The 22452-nt window shown below is 40.9% G+C and overlaps 1 protein-coding gene and 1 pseudogene across 9 annotated transcripts in view; one reads left to right on the forward strand and one right to left on the reverse strand.

The window, feature by feature from the left end:
• The window catches only part of RBMS1 (RNA binding motif single stranded interacting protein 1), a 213135-nt gene that overhangs the window by 152255 nt on the left and 38428 nt on the right, over positions 1 to 22452 (forward strand). For all 9 annotated transcript variants that reach the window (XM_070476140.1, XM_070476139.1, XM_070476141.1 and 6 more), the window contains one exon: positions 19748 to 19806. In XM_070476140.1, coding sequence (XP_070332241.1) covers positions 19748 to 19806 — 59 coding nt within the window. The remainder of the gene's footprint in view (positions 1 to 19747; positions 19807 to 22452) is intronic.
• Positions 15597 to 15924, reverse strand: LOC110143957 (dynein light chain 1, cytoplasmic-like; annotated as a pseudogene).

A 22452-nucleotide genomic window follows, 5' to 3' on the forward strand; every position in this document is an offset into this window, starting at 1 on the left:
AAGTTCATAATGAAGATCCTGGGGAAAGTGTTCTTCTTGCCTGGGAAGTTTCTAATTGGCCTGGCTGCCTGGGATACGGTTGCATCAGGATTGCAAGTCCAATTAGCCAGGAGTTTACGAAAATCCATCCTGTGCTTTATGTACTTGAGGAAAACAAATGAAAAGGACCCCTGAACACACACACACACTTTTGCTTTCCTTCTTTTCATTTGCCAAGTGTGTAGAACTGGTTTGCGTCTAGAAATTGATCGTCACTGTTGTCTCCGGCACATTACCATTTTTCACACACAACAATTGGAGCAGTTCCCTAGGAGGTTGCTGTCCTATAATTGTCATGTCTCAGGTTTGCTACGTGCTTGTAACAGTAAGAAAGCCTCAGCCACTTGATGAATGGGATGCTTCTAGACATCTGGGCTGCCTTCTTTCTCCCTGCTACTTTGTATTCTGTGTAAAGCTTGACAGGACTGCACATCCTTATGTGCCTTTGTTTTGTTTTTTTTCACATGGTTGATTAGTTTGATGATAAAAATATCAAATGAAAAAATAGTTCATGCCCCCACCCCAAATAACATCCTACACATTCTCACCTCCCCTTTGTGGGTGATGGATAGGTCACATGCCATTTCTCCGGAAAGCATTTATTTTCCTTTGTTGAGCTTAGGTGTGTAAGTCATATTCTTTAAGTTCGAGACATTTCTTCCTCTGTCTCCTGCATGGGGAATTAAGATATAGAATTTAGTCTTCATTACTTTGCTTTTTGTTACCTGATTAGCTGAAGGGATTTGGCCTTTTTTTTCTGAGATAATATCTTTTTGTTTTCTGCATTTCAGGATAAAGTCTTCGATATACATTATAGCTATGTCATTTGGTTGAAAGATGATACTTTTTGAAGTTGTTTTTCTCCCAAACTGTCTATCTCCAGTCTCTGCTTTTATTTGCCTAAATTTTTACCTTGTGCCTTAAACTTAGACTGGAAAGGTGACTAAAAGAGATGAATTTTGTATTTAAATGTTTTTGTTTTATTTCTCTAAATGAAGATTGTGTGTGTGTTGTTTCCCTGGCCCAACACACTCTTCATGGCTCAGGTCCAATCTTGGCTTTCTTTAGCAATGATCTCTTCCCATTTTAGCCAACAAGTTTCCTTAACACACTTCTTTCACTGGAAGTGGCTACTCGGTGAGCTGCAGGAGCCTGACTCATGCATTTTAACCAAGTGTCTACAAAGAGCCTGGTTTCCTTTTCTGATTCTTCTGTATAGGCGTGCCCTGGAAAGATGAGTCACTTTCCCCTCAGTCTCAGTTTCCTTCCTCTGCCGTACAGGACTGATCTCACTTGCTGGGTTGTCATGAGGCTTGGGTGAAAGCCCTTAAAAAACGTCAAATGTGACAATTCTTTAAAAAGTTTAAAATCAAGGAAATCCTGGAAATCAGGCACTTGTAGCTTCTCTCCTGGTTCTTAACTGCCTCCCCACTCGTCAGAAATACAAATTCCTACGGCTGATTCATGTTGATGTATGGCAGAAACTATCACAATATTATAAAGCAGTTCCCTTCCAACTAAAAACTCTAAAAAGAAATAGAAATTCCCCATACATTATCTCATTGTTTACTCAAAAATATTTTTTTGAGGATCTAAAGTACCTTTGTACATCTTTTCTGCAAAATCTCCTTGTGTAATGTGTCAGAGAAATGGAAATCTTTACGTACTGTAGATAAATGCTCTGTGAGTAGTAATGGAGGATTCCTCATTGGACAGGATAAAAATATTTTTAGAAGTAAGCCTACAAAATGATCATCATTGCCAAAATGAATTTACAAATGTGGACATCTCATTTCACATGATACCAGAAAAGATACCATACCCCTCAAGTTTTCATCTGCTTAAAATGGCCACATGTTTTTTATATGGTAACTTTTTAACTGTGGGATAATTGCCTTACAATGTTGTGTTGGTTTCTGCTGTATAACAGCATGAATCAGTTCTAAGTATACATACACCCCCTCCCTCTTGAGCCTCCATCCCACCCTTCTAGGTCATCACAGAGCCCTGAGCTGTCCCTATGCTGTACAACTGACCACACTTTCTGTCTCTCTGTTCTTTAAGGTTCACCTTTCAGGAGTCATGCTTGAGTTCATGGTTTCATTTGTCAGTTTTAAAGACCCTGGCTTGTCATTATCTCCTGAATTTCCATTGCAGCTTCTCTCTGATTCTTCTGATTATCTTTTGTGTTTTATGTCCAGGCACTAGAAGGAAACTTTTTTTGTTTCCTGGACCTAAAAGTGCTTGTTCCTGTCCACCAGCCATCCCTGACTTCACATGCTCTGCATCTCATCACCTTTGTAGATGTGTGTAGATGCATCTCATCACCTTTGTAGATGTAGGTGTGTGGTTTGGGAAGGGTCTGGAGTCAGTTCTAGAAAGAGCTGCAGCTTCAAGCCATCCCCTGTTTTCTCTCTGATCCCCAAGTGGGAGCTTGGAGCAATTAGTGAGCCTAGGGTAGGCCTGGGTGTTAGGGGGCAATTATCACCTTCCTCTGGATACAGTTTGGAACTGGCGCTGGCCTGGTGGGGGCCAACCCAGGTGAAAGAAAAACAAATATTTTGATAAGCTGAGCTTTGAACAGTTAAGTAGTGGGAAAGGGTACTTAATATTTACTTAGGGCTTTGTCTTTATCTATGTTTTAAAACAGCTACCATGTTCCTTCTAAGTGAGTGGGAGTTTGCATCATTAGGGTCATAATATAGATTATATGCAATGTGTATTTGTCAAATAAGCACAGGCAAGATGATCATGTCATATCCCTAACCTCTCCTGTAGTCTCACATATTCCCTAGTTCCAATCTCTGCTCAAGCTCAAAAAAGCCCACCTGGCCTTCCTACCCCATCACCACCCCGGGATGCCTGGGATGGGGTCTGGGAAGAGTGAGTTCACCTCTATCTGGGTGGCCTTATATTTGCATCTCACATTAATGCCAGAGATGTTACACTTACTCTTTAAAATATAAAAAGCTTCACGCTTACCTAGAAAGAACTCTTGTGGATGTGTGCACACACATAATGTATGTGCTTATATATGTGAAACTGTGTTATGTGATAGACTTTCTGGTGACTTCCTTTAACACCATGTCTTCAGTGATTCTCTAGTTTCACTGGGGTTTCAGCTTCCCTTTGAGGATCCCTTGCAGGTTGTATGAGACCTTTGTAATGATCTGTAGAATGCTGTGTTTGTGTTTTCAGGGCCCATTTTACCTTGACCATTTAAGCATACAAGGCTGATTGAAGGAAGGAAGTGTTAGTCGCTCAGTCGTGCCCAGCTCTTTGTGACCCCATGGACTGCAGCTCGCCAGGCTCCTCTGCCCATGAGATTTTCCAGGCAAGGATACTGGAGTGGGTTGCCATTTCCTTCTCCATGGGATCTTCCCAACCCAGGGATCGAACCCAGGTCTCCTGCACTGCAGGCAGATTCTTTACCCACTAAGCTACAAGGGAAACCCAAGGCTGATTGAAGTAAGCCCCAAATGAAGCAGGAAGTCAGGGGAGCTGAAGGCTGTGTTCTCCTTAGCAGGAGAGTCTCTGAAAGTGTAAGGAGACTTACACTTTTGCTGTAAGCAATGGTCATCACCACGCCCACATCAGCCAAATCCAAAAGAGAAAATCAGAGAGAAGAGAGCTAATCAGAGCCTTCTCCCTGTTCTTTCTTCTTACGTGTATTTTCTGGGGGGAGCATGGTGTATTCATGTGCAGTTTTACAGGATTTTATTGAGCTGTTTCTGTCCCAGTTTATAATTTGAAATTAAAATAAATGGAACAGTGTGTGGTATTGTTTTTTGAAAGATATTTTCGTCTTTATTCTTGACCTGAATGATTCTGTGCATGTAACTATTATCCTTACCAATGTTAATCTGATTTATTACCCAAGCCGGTCTCCTTTTCAAAGCAGGAATGCCAGCTTCCCACTCACCAACCCACCATATTTTAGTGGCTCCCCAGATTTGGTGATTTAAGAACCAATACACTAAACAAGCTTCTCCTGGTGGCTCAGATGGTAAAAAATCTGCCTGCAATGCTGGAGACACTGGTTATAAATATTTATTAATATTTGTTAAATTTTTATTTTGTCAGGAAGACACAAGCTAAAACAACGACCATCTTTTGTCACTATTTCATAAAATTACCCAAAGTATTTTATTTAGTTATTTATTTTAATGCCACTAATTGTTTAATAGGGCTTCCCTGGTGGCTCAGCTGGTAAAGAACCTGCCTGCCAATGCAAGAGATGCAAGAGACACAAGTTTGATCCCTGGGTCAGGAAGATCCCCTGGAAAAAGGAATGGCAACCCACTCCAGAATTCTTGCCTGGAAAATTCCATGGACAGAGGAACATGGCGAGCTGCAGTCCATGGGGTCACAAGGAATCACACTTATTTAATGTCAGAAGTGTGAGAAGCCCGTAATTTTAGGTTAAATTTAACTCTTTGAAAAATTCCCTGCTCTTGTTTTTCTGTTTACCACTTGGCGATCATCTCTCCCTGGACTGGTTTTTGTGAAATCCACATCTACAGCTACATCTCTGACCCAGGTGGCCACCCAGCCCTACTTGAACGCTGCTCGTGGTGGCATGCTCTCTGAGATGGTTTTTAGACAGGACTTCTTTATAATTTTTTTCTTTTCCAGGTGAGCGTCTGCAAGGCTGTCAGCCATTTCCTCCTTGTAGGATATGACTTCTAGACCTTTGCCTACCATGCCCACTCTCCCCCAGAGGAGCTCAGACTAAGTTAAAGGAGGTGTTTAGAACACACACGTTTCATGTAGAAGGCACTCTGTGAAAGCAGGCTGTCGTTACTCCTTCATTCCTTTACTCCTTTCTCCTGGGTTGTGACTGTTGATCACTGTCAGGCACTGTGCCGGGGCCTGGTATACAAAGAGGAAGTCATCCAAGGGCTCACATCTGATGGGGATGCAGACGTGGAGGCGATGCAAGGCTGCCCCAGGAGGTGGTGGGCACGCGCTACCACAGGCGGTTACAGAGGCTGCTCTCAGCTTGGTCAGGGAAGGTCAGAGAAGCCTTGCTGCTGCTGCAGACCAGCTTTACACCAGGATTGCAGAAAGACACCGAATCCCCCAGGTGAAGTGACATCTGAAATGTCAGGGGGTTAAGATGGAGCAGGGCAGGTGCAGGGCTTATAGAGGATCCACAGGAAATTGGGAGCTGTTTGAGATTTCTAAGGCTGTTGTTTCAGGGACCATAAACTGGGTAGCTTAAAACCATTATTTCACAGCTCTGAGAGCTAGAAATCCAAAATTAGGTGCCAACAGAACCATGTTCTCTTTGAAAGTTTTGGGGGAATCCTTCCCCGCCTCTTGAGCCCACAGTGACTTGCTGGCAGTTCTGAGTGTTCTGGCTTCCAGCTGTATCCGCCGCCTCATGCCCAAGCTCTGTCTCATCATCACATGGCATTCTCCCTGTGTCTCTATCTGAGTCCAGATTGCCCTCTTACAAGGACACCTGTCACATTGGATTCAGGCCTACCCTAATGACCTTATCTTAATTTGATTATATCTACAGAGACTCTGTTTCCAAATCACGTGCCCAGGTACTGGAGCTTAGCCCTTGGATGTACTTTTTGGGGGTGGGGGGGAGATGGGGTGGGACACAACTCAACCCATAGTGGTGGGTGTCAGGGAATGTTGAGCAAAGAGGCCCAAAAGCATATCTTTCTATGGTCAGGATCATATATTTTCCTCAGTACAACCTAAACCTGTCTCATTCAGAGAACTTGAATTTGTTCCTAATAAAAAAAATCCAGGTATTTTCATGTGAGTAAGCCAAGGCTTTTCCTAAATTTATACAGTTGACCTCCACCACCCCACTACCCCACCATCCCCCACCTTGGAACTTATATTAGGACTTATTGTCCCTATTAAATACTACAGTGTTGGCTGTGGCCAAAAATTCATTCTAGCCTGTTGAAATAATTCTGACATCTTAACTTTCACCACCACCCCCAGCTTTGGGATGTTTATATATTTAATAAATACACTATCAGTGACCTGGTTTATAGCATTTTTAAATGTTGTGTACGTGCTGGCCAAGAACAGGGTCTTGTGGCTCATCACTAGATGGTTCCTCCATGCTGACTGTGACCCTGACCATCAGACTAGCTCAGTCACTTGTTTAGCTAGTTACCTACTCACCCAAACCGCATTTCCTCTTCCCAAATATACTAGTCTAATCCCTGAGCAAATAATGATTTTTATTTAGCTCAAATAAAAATATACATTGTAGCATTTCCAAGCAACCCTGACCATCCTCACCCACCCCCAGAGTAGAAAGAGCAAACTTTAATATTCTTGAGTTGCTCTGAAGGACTTGACTGATGCCTGGTCTCTTCAGTCTTGCTAACCTTCTAGTTCACCAGTCCATTCTGAAATTTCGCTTCAGATCAGCATTAGCCGTACCTGCTTTTTGCTTCTAGAATCTAGTTTTCTGTTGTTTTAAAGAATCAGAATGATACTCTTCCTTTCCGTTAGCACCTCTCCTATTATGCAGGTTTTCTCAAAACAACCAAGATTGGAACATCCTTGCTGGTGGTGTCCTGTAACCAAGAAGAGCCTTTAGCCCCAGCCTGGGAAGTCCCATGGACAGAGGAGCCTGGCAGCTGCAGTTCACAGGGTCCCAAAAGTTGGATATAATTTAGCTACTAAACCACTACCACTTCATTCGCAGCCCCCTTACTCCTGGAAAATGCAGTAAATTTAACTGCATTTAACTGGGAGTGAGGCATATTACCTTCATTTGAAACATGGTAATTTTGTGAAACTGATACTAAAGTAACTTACAGCATTTGGCTGGCTCTCTTTGGTTCCATTCTTTTCAGTTTCAGTTCAGTCACTCAGTGGTGTCCCACTCTTTGCGACCCCATGGACTGCAGCACGCCAGGCCTCCCTGTCCATCACCAACTCCCGGAGTCTACCCAAACCCATGTCCATTGAGTCGGTGATGCCATCCAACCATCTCATCCTCTGTCGTCCCCTTCTCCTCCTGCCCTCAATCTTTCCCAGCATCAGGGTCTTTTCAGATGAGTCAGCTCTTCACATCAGGTGGCCAAAGTATTGGAGTTTCAGCTTCAACATCAGTCCTTCCAATGAACACCCAGGACTGATCTCCTTTAGGATGGACTGGTTGGATCTCCTCGCAGTCCAAGGGACTGTCAAGAGTCTTCTCCAACACCACAGTTCCAAAGCATCAATTCTTCAGCGCTCAGCTTTCTTCACAGTCCAACTCTCACATCCATACATGACCATTGGAAAAACCATAGCCTTGACTAGACAGGCCTTTGTTGACAAAGTAATGTCTCTGCTTTTTAATATGCTATTTAGGTTGGTCATAACTTTCCTTCCAAGGAGTAAGCATCTTTTAATTTCATGGCTGCAATCACCATCTGCAGTGATTTTGGAATCCCCCAAAATAAAGTCAGCCACTGTTTCCACTGTTTTCCCATCTATTTGTCATGAAGTGATGGGACCAGATACCATGATCTTAGTTTTCTGAATGTTGAGTTTTAAGCCAACCTTTTAACTCTCCTCTTTCATTTTCATCAAGAGGCTCTTTAGTTCTTCTTCACTTTCTGCCATAGGATGGTGTCATCCATTCTTTTGCATAAAAGTAATTCCTCTCTGATGTTAAGTTTTAGATCCATACTATTCTGTCTCTGGAATGATTGCTTATATTTATCTGCAGTGTCCAAGGACTGTCTTTTTCAGAAACAAACCAGTGGGAAACCCACGTGGGAGCCCTGTTTATCCTTTTCCATCAGATATGCTCTTAAGAGACGTGACCACTGTCACGAGTGACCCTTGAACGAAATATCTAAGTTTAGAAACATCAACTGTGCTGGCAGGCTATTCCCTTGCCTCTCCAACTCAAGTGTATCTTTTTTTTTTTTTTTTTAACTAATGATAACATTTATATTATATCCCCAGATCTCTTAGAACTGAAGTGAGTAAAATAGATACCATTTTCCTTCTCGGTCTGTTCTTCAGACGGGCTTTTCAAGGTTGTGGGGCAGTCAGGATTTATTACTTTAAAAAAAGATGGCCTCACAGCATTTGGAAATCAATATGCTGGGGCCGTGTGCTGGATCAAAGCCAACATTAGGGCTCAGTCTAGGAAACGTCCAATTTGACCCTGTCCTTTTTTAGCTTGTGTCAGGATCAAGAGAAATTTCTAGGTAATTTGCACTTTCTGTTTTAATAGTTTCAGATAACTCTCTGTTTTACTTCAGAGAGCATGTTTACTTTTGCTCTCTGTCACGCTCTTCTTGTTTTGAATGAAACAGTCATTTATGGTTTGAGTGTTGAAGTTTAATGCAATCTGTTTTACAGACTTCTGGTACTGTGTGTGTGTTGTGTGTAAAAGCTTTCTAGCTTTGATTTTGCAAAAAATCTAGGAACCAAAACTCTTCTCATTTTTTTGTGTTCCCCCACCACCAACCCTTTGTAGATTTCCTTTTAGTAGCAATTTTTAATTCCATATTAAGCTCTTAAATTACCTTGCTTCCCTCATTTGTTTTTATAAGCTAAATTGGGATAAGATACAAGGCCATGTTCAAGGCAGAATGCAATATTTCCCTGCTCTGGCTGCCAGTCTCCCTCAATTCCTCATACCAAACACTTTAAGGGAAAAAATGTATATTGCATATTTATGTTTTATTCATTCAAGCAATATATATTGATAGGGTTTCATTATGCAAAGATCTGAACTGAAAAATCACCATAAAAAATGGTGAGTCTACATTTCTCAACATTCTGTGTCTTAAGGACCACATCATTATGAAGGTGAGGAGGGGAGTTTAGTGATCTCCAGTGAAAAGAATTAAAGTGCCCTTATTCCAAATAATTCCAGGAGGGGTGGAAGAAAAGGTTAACATTTGTTACCAAGCATCTGTCATGGGCCAGCACTGTGCTGACCCCCTAGTAACAATGCTGTGAAGGAGATGTTACCACATCCTTGGTGGTAGAAATGGTACAAATGGGGATGCTGAGGCCAGACACACACACCCAAGTCACAGAGGTGGTTATTGGCCGAAGACGCACTTTAAGACAGGTCTCTCTCTCGGCAGTTCCATCTGCTTCCCAATGTAACATTGTCTTCCTTCTCATATGGTGAAGTGCTATATCAACATGAAGGTGAGGTTGTCAGAGCAAAGAAAATACATCGCAGGTTTTGGTGGGAGAGGAAGAAAATTTCTGAAATGCTCTGTCATTGTCAGTTTATAAATTCAACTCAGAAATAAAATACGATTTTATGTAATTAAATTGCCTTTGTTTTAAATGTTAGACATTAATCAGTGTGTTGAGACTTTTGGGGACTCATTTTTATGATAGACTACATTTTACTTGCAAAGTTCTGGGTTCCATTTTCAGCAAATATTATTTTCCTCTGACATATTAGTACTTGGGCGCACTAATTTGGGCCTGACATCTGTGACTGCATCCTTAAGTGCTGTGGTACAGTGACTTGTGGCTAAAATACTGTCATAAAATAGGGTCAGTGACCCTTTGTGTGCTGTGTGTGCTTAAAAACACATAAAATCGCGTAAAGCTCCTTTACCTTGATTGCAGACCATAATAGACTGGATACTAAGCTCTAATAGCAAATCTGTGTAATAAATCAAATGCTTTATAATGTGCTTGTTATTTAGAAGAGAGGTATAAGTTTTTCACAGACTATGGCAAAAAGTGCATCTTAGCCATTTCTAATGAGGTGGTTTTTAATATTCATTCTACATGAATTATTTAGTTTGAGCCATACAAACAATAAACAGCATCAGTTGTTGCTTTTGTGTAGCATTTTGAATAGTTTAGCTGTGCCAGCATTAATGTTGAGAAGGCAGAGTAGCAGGAGTAGTTCTACATTTAGTCATAAGTTATATTCATCCCAAATCTGGGTGTAAATTACTAATTTTATTTGTATTCTGAAAGGATGTGTTCATTGTAAAATTTCAGTGTTATGAAAAACTAGATATGTAGATATATTTTCTCTTGAAAAATGTGATGCTTTGTCCCCAAACTTCTGTAGTTTATTCCCCATCAGCTCATATGTTATAAAGCAGCCCGTCTAGCTAAGGGCTGGACCACTCAAGGATGGTGTTTGCTTCTGCTATGTTAATCTGCAGGCTCCAGGTCTGGAACTGGAGCCAGAATTTACTGTCCTTTCCAGGATAGTTCAGAAAAGACCATGGTGATTCCTTTTCTGCATCTCCTCTTTGTTCAGAGAGGCAAACCACTGGCTTTCTATAACACAGATACCGTAGGCTATTTTTCTCAGATGTTAAGTTGAAGCATTTAAGGCTAGTTAAAAGAAGTCCTCTGTCTTAAAGCTTTCCTGTCCTTTAGAACCTTGTCATTCATCTCCTAGCTCTCCTGAGCCCTCCATGATAACTTCTTGAACTTGAATGTTATTGCCTTAGTGCAAAGAGCCAAAAAAAAAAAAGTAATACTAAAACAAAAATGTAACATTTCTCTCTGCTAAGTCTAGCTGTAAGATTTTTATTAATCTTACCAAAATCCTGCTTGCATCAGCAAAACCTCCAGCCACATTCTGTTCCCTGACTCCTTTTCCTAGAACCCAAGACCCTGTCGGATCTTTTCAGACTTGGCTTCTCTTACTCCTCACACAGCTTGCATTAGACAGATTCCTCTGTTTATTGTCTTCCATGGTCTACCTGAATTTGTTTTCCCCAAAGTCTTTTTTTGCTGAACTTGACCTTCATCCTGTTTATGTTCCTTTATTTAGCTTTCATCATACAAGATCACAACATTCTTAGTTATTTTTTTAATATTAAAAAATCCCTTACACTCTGTCTGCCCAAAACTGTTCCCCTTGATGGCAGGAATGGCATCTTACATATTTTTCATAGGCCTTGGATGGTGAAGGGCCTTACTAGAGACATGCTGTAAATATGTGTGGCTTGATTTCTTCGTCTGATCTCCTTCTGGACTGTACTCGTCTTTCATGTGTCCCATTCAGCTTCAGCACTACGTTTGCCTTTGACCTTTAGGACTGCAGCAACTTTTCCTGCCAAATATTTTCCACCTTCAAACCCTGGCTGCCATTCCAGCCGCATCAGATGTGCCTTCCTCTTCTGTCCCATATGCAGAATCAAGTATTCGCAAAGCAGACCCAGTAGTCCAGCGCAAGGGAAAGGGGCAGTGACCCAACATTGAGGGATCAAGCCAAAATGACTGGACTTAGAAATGGAATATCTTTCTATACCTTTCATTTTTGTATCTTAGATGTCTTACACAGACAGCAAAAATCTTCAAGACCAAAAAGCTGAAAGTCTTAAAATACCTGTCTGATATTGATTGCCTGATTTTAAAATTTCACTTATACCTTATCTTCAAATTCTTACCACTTCTTAGACTAAGTAAATAAAGAAAAGAGAACAAGTTGAACTATTCAGAATAGTGAGGATTCAGGATAACATGGATACACAGCTCCTTCTGCTTTTTCTATTTTAGGCCTCATTGTCCAACAAACTTTGCTCTTAGCAGAATGCGTATAATTTATACTTTCTTTTCCTTCTGCTATTCAACCATTTTTAGAAGAGCTAAAGCAAATTGTAGGAAATCCGCTTTCCTGAAGAGTCATTCAAAAGATAAAGAAGCAAAAAAAAAAAAAAAAAAAGCAAATTATTGAACTATATATACAGTATCACCTGTGTGTGCATATATGTGTGTGAATTTTTTTCCCTTTTCTCTCATAAGTCCACAGTCACAAGGAAGTTTTGGCTCTTAGTTCATAAATCCATTCCCACCACACAGATACATGTAGTTACTCTGTTGAAGCTTTAAAGCCAGCCATGTCTCCTCCTGACTGGTACATTTGTTGTCTTGGACCTCTTTTTCCAAATAGAACAATGTTGCCTACCCAGAAGGTCAGGTAACAACTTTCTGAATGTTATCAGTATCTGCCTCAGAGATAGCAGCTACAGAGTCCCCGCTCATCCTTATGCCACCTGCTTGGAGCTATGCAGACTCAACACTGGAAACTGCTTTGAACCTCTGGCATATTCTGCAGTTGGCAAGTAAAGTATCTGCAGTTATCCACATGGTTGACCAAAGCAAACTCTGCCTCTCATCTTTGTTACTTACCAGCCTCCCTGGTAGCTCAGCTGGTAAAGAATCTGCCTGCAATGCAGGAGACCTGGGTTCCATCCCTGTGTTGGGATGATCCCCTGGAGGAAGGCATGGCAACCCACTTCAGTATTCTTGCCTGGAGAATCCCCATGGACAGAGGAGCCTGGCTGGCTACAGTCCATGGGGTCCTAAAGAGCTGGACACGGCTGAGCGAGTAAGCACAGCACAAATGTGTAACCTTCAGTGGGTCCCATACTCTCTCTCCTCAGTTCCACATCTACAACGTGTAATAAAATTTCACCTACTCAAAAGATTGCTGGGAGGATTAAAAATCTTTGACCTAAATCACCTAAAACAGTGTTTGGCATAAAATAAAAGCTGTGTTAATGTAAGCTGTTACTTCTGTTCCCCTGAATTGACTCGCTCGGTCATAGGCTTTCCAGGGTGGATGCTAATTTGATAGCACATGGTCAAAGTTCGGTTTTTTTCCTCATTTCAGTCCCCTCTCCCTCCTTCTTTCTGGTTATTGTCATTTGCCTGGGCACAACTTCTCCAGGGTGGGAAGTTTCTTTGTCCTTCAGAGGCAGTTCACTTATTAAGTCAAAACAAGCAATCATCCTATACGCATGAGGAATATCCCACCTTTTTTCACACTTAAGATAATCAGTTTTTGTTTACATTATGTGTATACTTTTTCATAGTTTTTTTCACATACTTATTGCTTTTTTTTGGCTTGTTTTTTGGTTTGATAACGTTCATAAAATAAATTAACACAGGCACTGCCAGTGACCTCCATAGGGCCTTAAATGAATCTTAACTGGGATGACCAATATTGAAATAACTCATCAACCCTTACCGCCATCTGTTGGTAGTAGGTGGAATAAACTCCATTCTCCAGAGGCTTGGCTTGTAACCAGCAATGTTCAAAAGCTCCAAATTCTCTACAAGGGGAGAGGGAGACAGTGTATGTGTGTGTGCGTGCACACGTGTACACTCACAGGCCATGTGCACATGCATGTAGATGCACACTGGAAAGAGTCTATAAAGATACTCAACAATCCGTTTAACATTTGTGTCCAAGACAATAGATGATTTTAGTATTTTAATGTACTTTTCCGTGTCTTCAAATTACAACAAATATGCGTTTCTTTTGTAATTATGGTAAATTATCAAAAAGGTAAAATTTACGAGTGACTAAGTGATGGGAGACAGAAGAGAAAAATCAAGCTTTATTTTAGTAAGTGCAAACAAATATACTTAGATTTTATATTACAGCCCATGAAAGAAGAAATGGAAATGGGGAGATATGACAAAAGCTGTGGTGCAAAGGAAAGAAATTTAGGTAGATTCTAAGCAAAAGGTTTTTTCAGCCAATAGGTTTAAATTTGAGCTTTTACTTGTTTATCCTCTCCCTTTGAAATTTTCAGTACTCCGTAGTCATGTCCCTTAATTACTCTCTATCCTTTTACTGTCAGAGTTTCTTCTGGAGTGGATCATCTACTCTTAGCACAGAATATTATATTCTGGGTAGCTACGAGTGTGAGTCTGAGTCTTCTTACTTTGAAGCTGATTAAACCCAAAGAATTTTTGTTTTCATATTTTCCCCCATAAAATTCTGCAGCTTGCTCTCTTGGGCATGCATCTCTTTGGTGTTCTTAGAGTGTGAATTCTACCCAGTTAGGAGGCCTGTTTTCTCCAATAAATCAAATGTCCCTGTTACTAGATTTTTGTTGTTGTTGTTGTTCTGTTTTGTTTTACAATTAAGTTGCAAATAGAAACAGGGGAGGTGAAAATCTGGTTGCTTTATGAATTACCCCCCACCCCACCCCACCCCCCAATATCTGTTACTCTTAATAACAGGCACTGCTGATCAATGATAGAATTAGGCTAAATGTTAATCATCTATAATGACTTCTCCCCCAGCCACTCCATCCCATGCCTCACATTATTAAATCTTAATTGCAGATAAGACTAGCAGAGAGGAATAGTGACCACTCTGAACCCTGCTACCCCTTTCCTGCTCGTGGAAGTGCCATTTGCCAGGTGGCTTTTTGCCATATTCTAGATCCTTTCTTATGTCATCAGAAGAGCTTGTTCTGTACTCCATTCCCACAGTATGACTGCATCAGCCCCTGAGAAACTGACTTCGCCAGGGCCTGAGCAATTTAAAAGTATTCTGTTTCCAGGTCAGGGATCTGTATTTTTGTGAGAGCCTCTTGTGCTCTGAGCAGTATAACTGAGTGAACAGCTCACAGAAAAGATGTTGTAGGAAGGGAAAACCCTTCAGACCCCTGCCCCCACCACCACCTGTGGTCCACAGAAGCAGCTTCCTGAGCCGCTGGATTGGAGGGAGGCTGGTATGCAGTAGTACCACGGACAGAGTGAAAACTGTCTTGACTTTCTGGGAAGTCATGGACTTTCAGTGTTAACCCACAAATCACGATGAAAACCACAATAGAAAGTAAAACTGATAGATGTCAGACATCTCTCTTCTCCTACACACACCCCCATCCCTCCTTCAACCGTGAACCATCTGTTTATTTCTTGTGTCTAAAATAAACAGAAAACTTGCTTTGTCTTGAAAAATAAATCTATTCTGATGCCTTAATAGAAGAGATCTTCCTTTTTTTTCCCCTCATCTTTTATACTCTGAGTATATAAAGGAAATATTGTTTCTCAAAATCATTTCTTTTTTTTTTTTAATTCCTGCAGACTTTATTAGAATCACATGGAGGGCCGCTGCTCAAAAGCTTTTTCCCTTTAAGACCACCCTTCATCTTTAGAGTATATTTTGGCCAAGGCAGGGGAGGGGAAATGTCTAGAGCCCAACAAATTTCTCACTAGCCCAACTTTCTCGCCAGTTTATTTCCATTTTATAGCCATAGGAAACTAAGAGTTCTACTACACATTCGTCATCTCTTGAGGCCTAAGGCCCAGAACACTGTATAGCAGTTATCACAGAAGGAGCACTTAAGGAATGTATTTATCAGGTTAAGAGTAAGAGTTAATCCAGTAAGTTTCCCTGCCAGGCATTTCTCAACATGCACTTCTGAGTAGTATTCTTCCATGCACAACAGGAGCAGGATGGGCAAGAATGAAACTCAAATGTGTTGAATAGGCTAGTCTGTTACATCCCACAGAAACTTCAAGAAATCACCCCCACCAGACTACTTAAGATCAAGTAATAGGCCATCTTCAACAAATTATTTGAACAAACGGTAATTAGCACACACTTCTCCAACAGATTTATTTCTTTAAAGGAATGGATTTTGAAGAGAAAAAACATGGGGCAGAGAGGTGTGGAATAGAAAATACAGATGTAAGCTGTTTCGCTAATTGCTTTATAACGACAAACTAGTACAGAGAATGCCCTGAACAAAACACAATAAAGGTTCAAAGATGGAGGTGTTCCCTTAGGAACACCAAGGCTGAAGACTTCAGTCCCCGGTATTTGGAATTTAGGCTGCAGTCCTTGTTTTTGGATGGATCACTGGGTATGTGGCACAGTCCATGCTTTTAACCGGATTTGAACAGGAGAATGACCACTTGGCCCAGGTAGTAGATGAAGTGTTTGGTTTCACGTGTCACATAACTACCGAAGTTCCTCCCCACGATGCAGTGCCAGGTGGGGCTGTACTTCTTGTCGGGCTCCTTGATACGGGCCACAATGTCCTCCTCTATATTACATTTCTCCAAGGCCTGAGTAGCACAGTCCACCGAGTCCTGTTGCATCTTCTCTGACATATCGGCATCCTTGATCACAGCCTTTCAGTCACACATGGTTACCACGGAGTGGGGGCTGGCCGGCTGCAACGGTCCCCTGGGGGAGGCACTGGCGAGATTCACAACCTAGAGAGGTGGTCACAACCGAAGCCTTGGCGCATTTCTCATTTCATGGAGAAACTGCAGTAAGAACTTAAATGTAACTATTTTTTGGTTTTGATGTGTTAGGCAATATCTTAGACCCAGAATTTCTCTGAGCTTTTGTTTTCCCATTTGCAAAAGTGAGAATAATAGCAGCTACCTCTTAAGATTATTGTGAAGTTAAATAAGATCATACACAGAAAATGCCTAGAACTGTAGTAGAAACTAAGTAAATGTAATTCCCTTTCTGGTTTCTTATAAAATCGCCCACTGAATGGTTGAGGAGATTAGGGATGGTTTCATGGAAGATCTAGTGTTACAACAGGTTCTTTAATTTCAAAGATTGGTAGGAGGGGGCAATGGAGAGATGAGAGAACCATGTTCAACTCTCACCTCCCCCGCCCCTTTTCTTTTAAATGTGTTATACTGTGCAGCATGTGGGCTCTTAGTTCCCCACCAGGGATTGAACCCATGCTCCCTGCATTGGGAAGACAAGAGTCTTAACCACTGGACCACCAGGAAGCCCCAGAGAGAACCATGTTCAATGTAATGTTTAAGGCAAATTAATATTAGACATATGTTAAAAGAGTTAATGACCAGCTGGATTCAAGAATGGCCAAGTTGATGATGTCTCGGGGACATCATCAGCTTCTCTGCTGGCTTAGACGGTAAAGTGTCTGTCTGCAATGCAAGAGACCGGGGTTCGATCCCTGGGTCAGGAAGATCCCCTGGAGAAGGAAATGGCAACCCACTCCAGTACTCTTGCCTGGAAAGTTCCATGGACAGAGGAGCCTTGTAAGCTACAGTCCATGGGGTCACAAAGAGTCGGACACAACTGAGCAACTTCACTTCACTTCAGGGACCACAAACTTGATGGAAGATTGGGAATCTGATGGTGCTATAGAATGATAAGATACATGAAGAGGAGACAAGGAAAGATTTGTCTAGGGTTCTTTGGAGATACGACTTAGAAAATAGAGGACATGAGGTAACATTTAACTAGATATTTAAGTATTTTATATTTTAGTAAGATACTAAGATTTTAAGTAAAGAGAGGAAGACAAAAACTAAAATTTTGGTCGGATTAAAATAAAAACCCAGGAAGGAGAAATTGGCTTCATCAAAGAATATTCATTTATTAAATCCATGCATTGGATATATTTCCTAGGGAAGAGAAGGGTGGAGGACTAATTATTAAATGCGATGAAAGAACTTGGTTAAGGAGAGAGAGGAGGGAGCCTAATGAGGAAGAAAAAAAAAACCGAAAGAGAGTGCAGAAAGGTGAGATGGGATCCCCAGAATGAGGGTCCTAGAAGCCAAGATGTGAAAGTGAGGAGTGATGTCAGATGTAGCAAAGATCAAAGAGAACCCGAACCAGGCAAAGGATGGCACGATGGAGTCTCCAGTCGGTGCTACCAGGAGCCTCTCCTCTTTCCCTGCTTCCCACGCCTTCCTCTCTCCAAGTCTTCTTCCTCATTATTAATGTGGAGAGCAGAACCAGAAAGATAGAAGGCCAGCCACTGACCTTCTCTAAATGTCCTTCTATTTGGTTTACAAAAGACCTTGAACTCTGCGACCTCAAGCAGAGTCCCTTAATCTCTGTAGCTCCCAATACCTTTTATCCTACATTGAAATCATACCAGTTTTCTTCCCCGCTTTTGGAAAGGGCTGAGGTAGGGATGCAGTCTAAAAGCATTTTCAGCTAAAACTTGTGCAAAGGAGAGAGTTCTGATAAATAAATATCAAGCGTGTCAACAACGTAGGCAGATAAATGGTTGCTAAAAGGTGGTCTTTAAATCACTCAACTTTTTTCTGGTTTGCAGATTTTTTTTTTTTTTTAAACGTTGTAAGCTTTGTGACCTCCTGTTAAGGTTGCTGCAAATACTCAAAATCCTCACAGGGAATTAAAGGTGTTTATGCCGCCTTATGCCTCTTGGATGTAATTGTCATTTAAACCTTAAATTATCTTTACTTTTATGCCTAGTTAGTAATCATTTGGTTACATGATTACACAGAGTGAAATTAACTGAGGGAGAGTGGTGGCCCAAACTATTTGTTTCTTCTAGATAAGCATCTTTCAGCTTGTTCAAATGCATAAAGTAGAAACCTGCAACATTGAAAATGTTTTAAAGTACTGCACAGATACTTCCCTTTCCTAAAACCTTTAAGTCTTTTTAGTCCTCAGCAGCAATCACAAGAAAATAATATTAGAGAAAATGTGAAATTTTTCAAGTAAATATATAGAAAATTAAAGTTTGGGGATTTGCCGTGTATAAATGTGGAAATAGTCTCAGATACCTGAAGTATGTTAGATGTATTTCCCATAGACCCAGTAATTTTTAAGAATTATTTTTCAAAGGTCTTCTCTGTTTTTTGAAGACAAACATAGATAGCAGTGCTTTGCATTGTAGTCTGGTCACTGTGAAAGGATATAGGGTAGGTCATATGTTTAAACTCTCTTGCCCCTTTGTTTTCTTTAAACTTATTTTTAATTATTTATTTTTCTGTACCAGGTCTTAGTTGAGACATGCAGGATCTAGTTCCCTGACCAGGGTTTGAACCAGGGCCTCCTGCTTTGGGAGCTCAAGAGTCTTCGCCACTGGTCCATCAGGGAAGTCCCCCCCTTTGTTTTCCATAGCAGTGCACTCAGTTTTAGCATTCTGAATTGTTTCCCTTTTTTCCCCAACTTCTGTTGTACATGAAGGAATTTGAAGACATTTTTCATACAAACCCTCATAGATTAATGCTTGATTCCTGGTTCATTGTTTTTTTATTGCCTATTTCTTTCACACACTTGCCCACACATACATGAGTGAGTACACTGTGTAACTATTATTATAGCATTAAAAGAGGCCTTTAAAATATATTTATAAACAATCATCAAAATTTTAGATAAAAAGACCTGTTTTAAATATTAGATTTAAACTACTTTTAAATATCCCATCAAGCGTGTTAAAGATACATATTCCAGCACACCCTTCTGTGATGATATAGAGCCACACAGAATCAACTGCAAAAGCAAAATGAATAGAGTGATTCAGGGAGCTTTCTTGCCTCAATTCATTCATAAAGGCTATCTGCATCGTAGTCCTTTCCCTTAACAAATCTGCAGCCTTGCCTTTGGCTTTGTATTTGACCACAGACATAGTACTACTATGGGGCTTCCCTTGTAGCTCAGTCGGTAAAGAATCTGCCTGCAGTGCAGGAGACCTGAGTTCAATTCCTGGGTTGGGGAGATCCCCTGGAGAAGGAAATGGCAACCCCCTTCAGTATCCTGGCCTGGAAAATCTCATGGATAGAAGAGCCTGGTGGGCTACAGTCCATGCGGTCACAAAGAGTCGGGCACAACTGAGCGACTCACACATACACACACACACACACACACACACACACACACACACACACACAGTGTTACTAGGGTTACTAGTGTTGCTTTTTGTAGAGAAGCTACTTTTCCTAAAGCTCACATTCCATTTCCTTGGTCCCAAGATCACCAGGTAAGTGCCTGATTTCTCAAAGCTGAGTATCAAACTATAATCCAGAGAGCCAAATGAGAGGTCTAGTCATTCCTCCTTTTTAGTTTAGCTTGAGTTTCGAATTCTCATTTCCTGTCCCCTAGTAAAGAACATTTTATGCTTTAAAGTTTGCCGAGGTTTGAGAAGTGTGTGTGTTCTCTGGACTTAGATATTAATAAAGATTCCTCAATTATAACCTCTTTCTTTTTTTTTTCTTTTTTTAGTTATGGGAAGATCGTTTCCACAAAGGCAATTTTGGATAAGACAACAAACAAATGCAAAGGTATGTTTCCTTGTCTGATGATTTACTACATCAGAGCTTTAGAAAAAAAGTGGAATTTTCAACCTGATCTTTCATTTCAAAACTACTTCCATTTATTAAAACCCAAATCTTATATGTCAGCCAGTTTCTGTCTTGCACAGTGTCGGCATATTGCTTATGTTGGTCCCTGGTTGAGTTTTGGCTAGAAACCCAACAGCAGCTAGCTGCTTGCCAGAATCCTAGATTTGACACCAGTAGAGTTAACATGCAAAATAGTGGCTGGCATTTATCCCCTGCTTTTTAAGGGGGAGTAGAGTTAGAAAATAGCTTTTCTTTCCTGAGCCTGAGAAGATTAGAGCTGCTTACCGAAGACCATTGGACTGTACTAAAGAACTGAAAAGATTACATATTGTGCAAATTGGCTCTATTAATTAGAATAGAGTAGTTTTAAGCAGTACTTAATTACATGTTTCAATACTCCCAATTGTTCTCTGCTGAATGCCTGTTGACAATATTGGCAGCAGGGAGGGGAGAACCATTTTCACTGACCAAATTGTAATAGGGAGGGGAGGTCATACGCCCCTTTGAAATATGCTGCTGCATTAATTTGATGCACTGACCTTCAGTTTTCTGTGTAATTAGGATGAGCTCATCCAGCTCCATGAGCTGGAAGAGGAGGCGTCTACAGTAGGCAGCACTGATGCTCTGTGGCTCTGACTTTTAATGATCCAGCATCTTAACAATAGGCATGTGATTTCTAGGAAGAGGGAAGAATGGAATCAGCTGACTTTGAGTCTAACAACTGACCCCATGAATTGAAATAAGGTTGACAGGAATAGGCAGAGAAGGCAAATCTCCTCATTAATTAGACCCGTTCTCCAAGTAGGGGTGATGGTTGTGACTTAGCACAATCTGAACAAGGCAAAGAACGTCAGTGAAGCCTATGGAACGGTAGGGCCTCGCCTTAGAAGCCAGCCGTTTCCTTTAATCTAGACTTGAAGTGATTCATTGTACTCCTGTCTCTTCTTCAAAGCTCCTGAATTTAAAGGCGCTATTGTGGCAAATATCTGAGCCCATGTTTAATCAGCATGGCACTTTCAGGCAGTTTTGCCATAGGACACTGAATAAGAACAGTGCTTTATGTAGAGTGATACTCAATTAATATTTTAAGTGAATTAAACTGGAGAGAGTCTAATTGTAGATTGAAATGTTTACCCAGTTATCAGGTTAGTCTTGTTTGACATATTTTAAAAATGATTTGGATGAGCAGGGACACAGGAAAAAGCTTTTTGGTTTTATCACCAAGAGATGGACTCATGCAGGTATAAACCAGGAAGCTGATCTCAGCATTTGTTTCAAACCAAGAGAGAAATCACAGTAGACGATAGTTTTACAGCCTTACCTACCTTTCTTCCTTCTGACCCCACCCAATTCCCTCTCCCTCAAAAAAGAAGTCTTCACACAGGTCAGTGTTAAAAAGCAGAGCTGCCCTAGTTAAGTGAGAGAGAGGACCCAGCGGCCTCCCTGAGCGAATTCTCTGCTACGCATCTGCGCTGGACACTGCTGTTTTACACTCTTCTCCAACGAGACCCAGTTGCCAAGAAACCAAAAGTCCACAAGATGCTTAGCGTGATCTAGAAATGCTGTGAGTGGGAAAAAAAAAATACTAAACCTAACATCTTATAATAATATAAACCCATGATATTTGACAAGAGTCCAAAGATTAGTGGGGAGATTTGTGGGGCTTCTAAATAAGTATAAATCAGAGCTAGTTTTCGATACATGTCTCCTGGAGAATTTCTCCTAAATTGAGTCGTAGGAGAGACTGGCTTGTATGTGGGGGCAGTGACAGAAACCTTATAAGGTTTTTTGTGTCACACAGGCCTCTCAGAAAGGCACAACGATAGATATCTGGGGTGTGGATGAGTGAGTGAGGAGAGAGAGTAAGCAGGAATGGATTTATAAAATTCTGGAAGGGGCAATGAAAGAGCTCCTGAAGGAAAGTAATTTGGGGACGAGCGAGGATCAAAGAAAACAGCATAGCTCACTATAAAGACAGGTAACATGTTAGTAGCCATGTTATAGATAACTTGAGAAGGTGGGTGGGTGGGTGGGTGGATGAAATAGGTAATGCTTAAGAAATTATTAGTATAAATGAAAAGTGCTTGTATTGTACACTAATTTTTAGGGATTGAACCGATCAAAGCATTTCCTGCCTGAAAATTAGAGACCTTAGAGGTCATAGTACATTTTTAGGTCACAAAACGTATTTTGGGGCCTTTCTCCAGAAGACAAAACTAAGCGGAAGGAAATATTGCTGTGAATAACATGTTGCTGTAGTTATTAAATTTAAAAATTCATTATTCAGTTGCTCTCCTACATTTCAACTTTTGCCAGTTTTTAGCCAACAAAAGGTGTTTAAATGCTTCTCAGCTCTGGTGTACATGGCAGTTCAGGACCGAGAAAAACTTACAAAGGATCGATTGTGCTCAGTGTTTACAGAGTTGCATATAAGACCGGAAAACACAAACACACACAAAATGGGTGAGGATAAATCAGACCAAAGGAAAAACAGGGGTAAGAGCAGGAAGCTTCCTGTTACTACAGAAATGGCCCTGTATTTCCTGGTTGCCAAACCAAAAATAACATACCTATTCCCATGATTCG

The sequence above is a fragment of the Odocoileus virginianus genome, chromosome 13 (genome assembly GCF_023699985.2).
Source record: "Odocoileus virginianus isolate 20LAN1187 ecotype Illinois chromosome 13, Ovbor_1.2, whole genome shotgun sequence".
In the NCBI taxonomy this organism is placed as follows: Eukaryota; Metazoa; Chordata; class Mammalia; order Artiodactyla; family Cervidae; genus Odocoileus; species Odocoileus virginianus.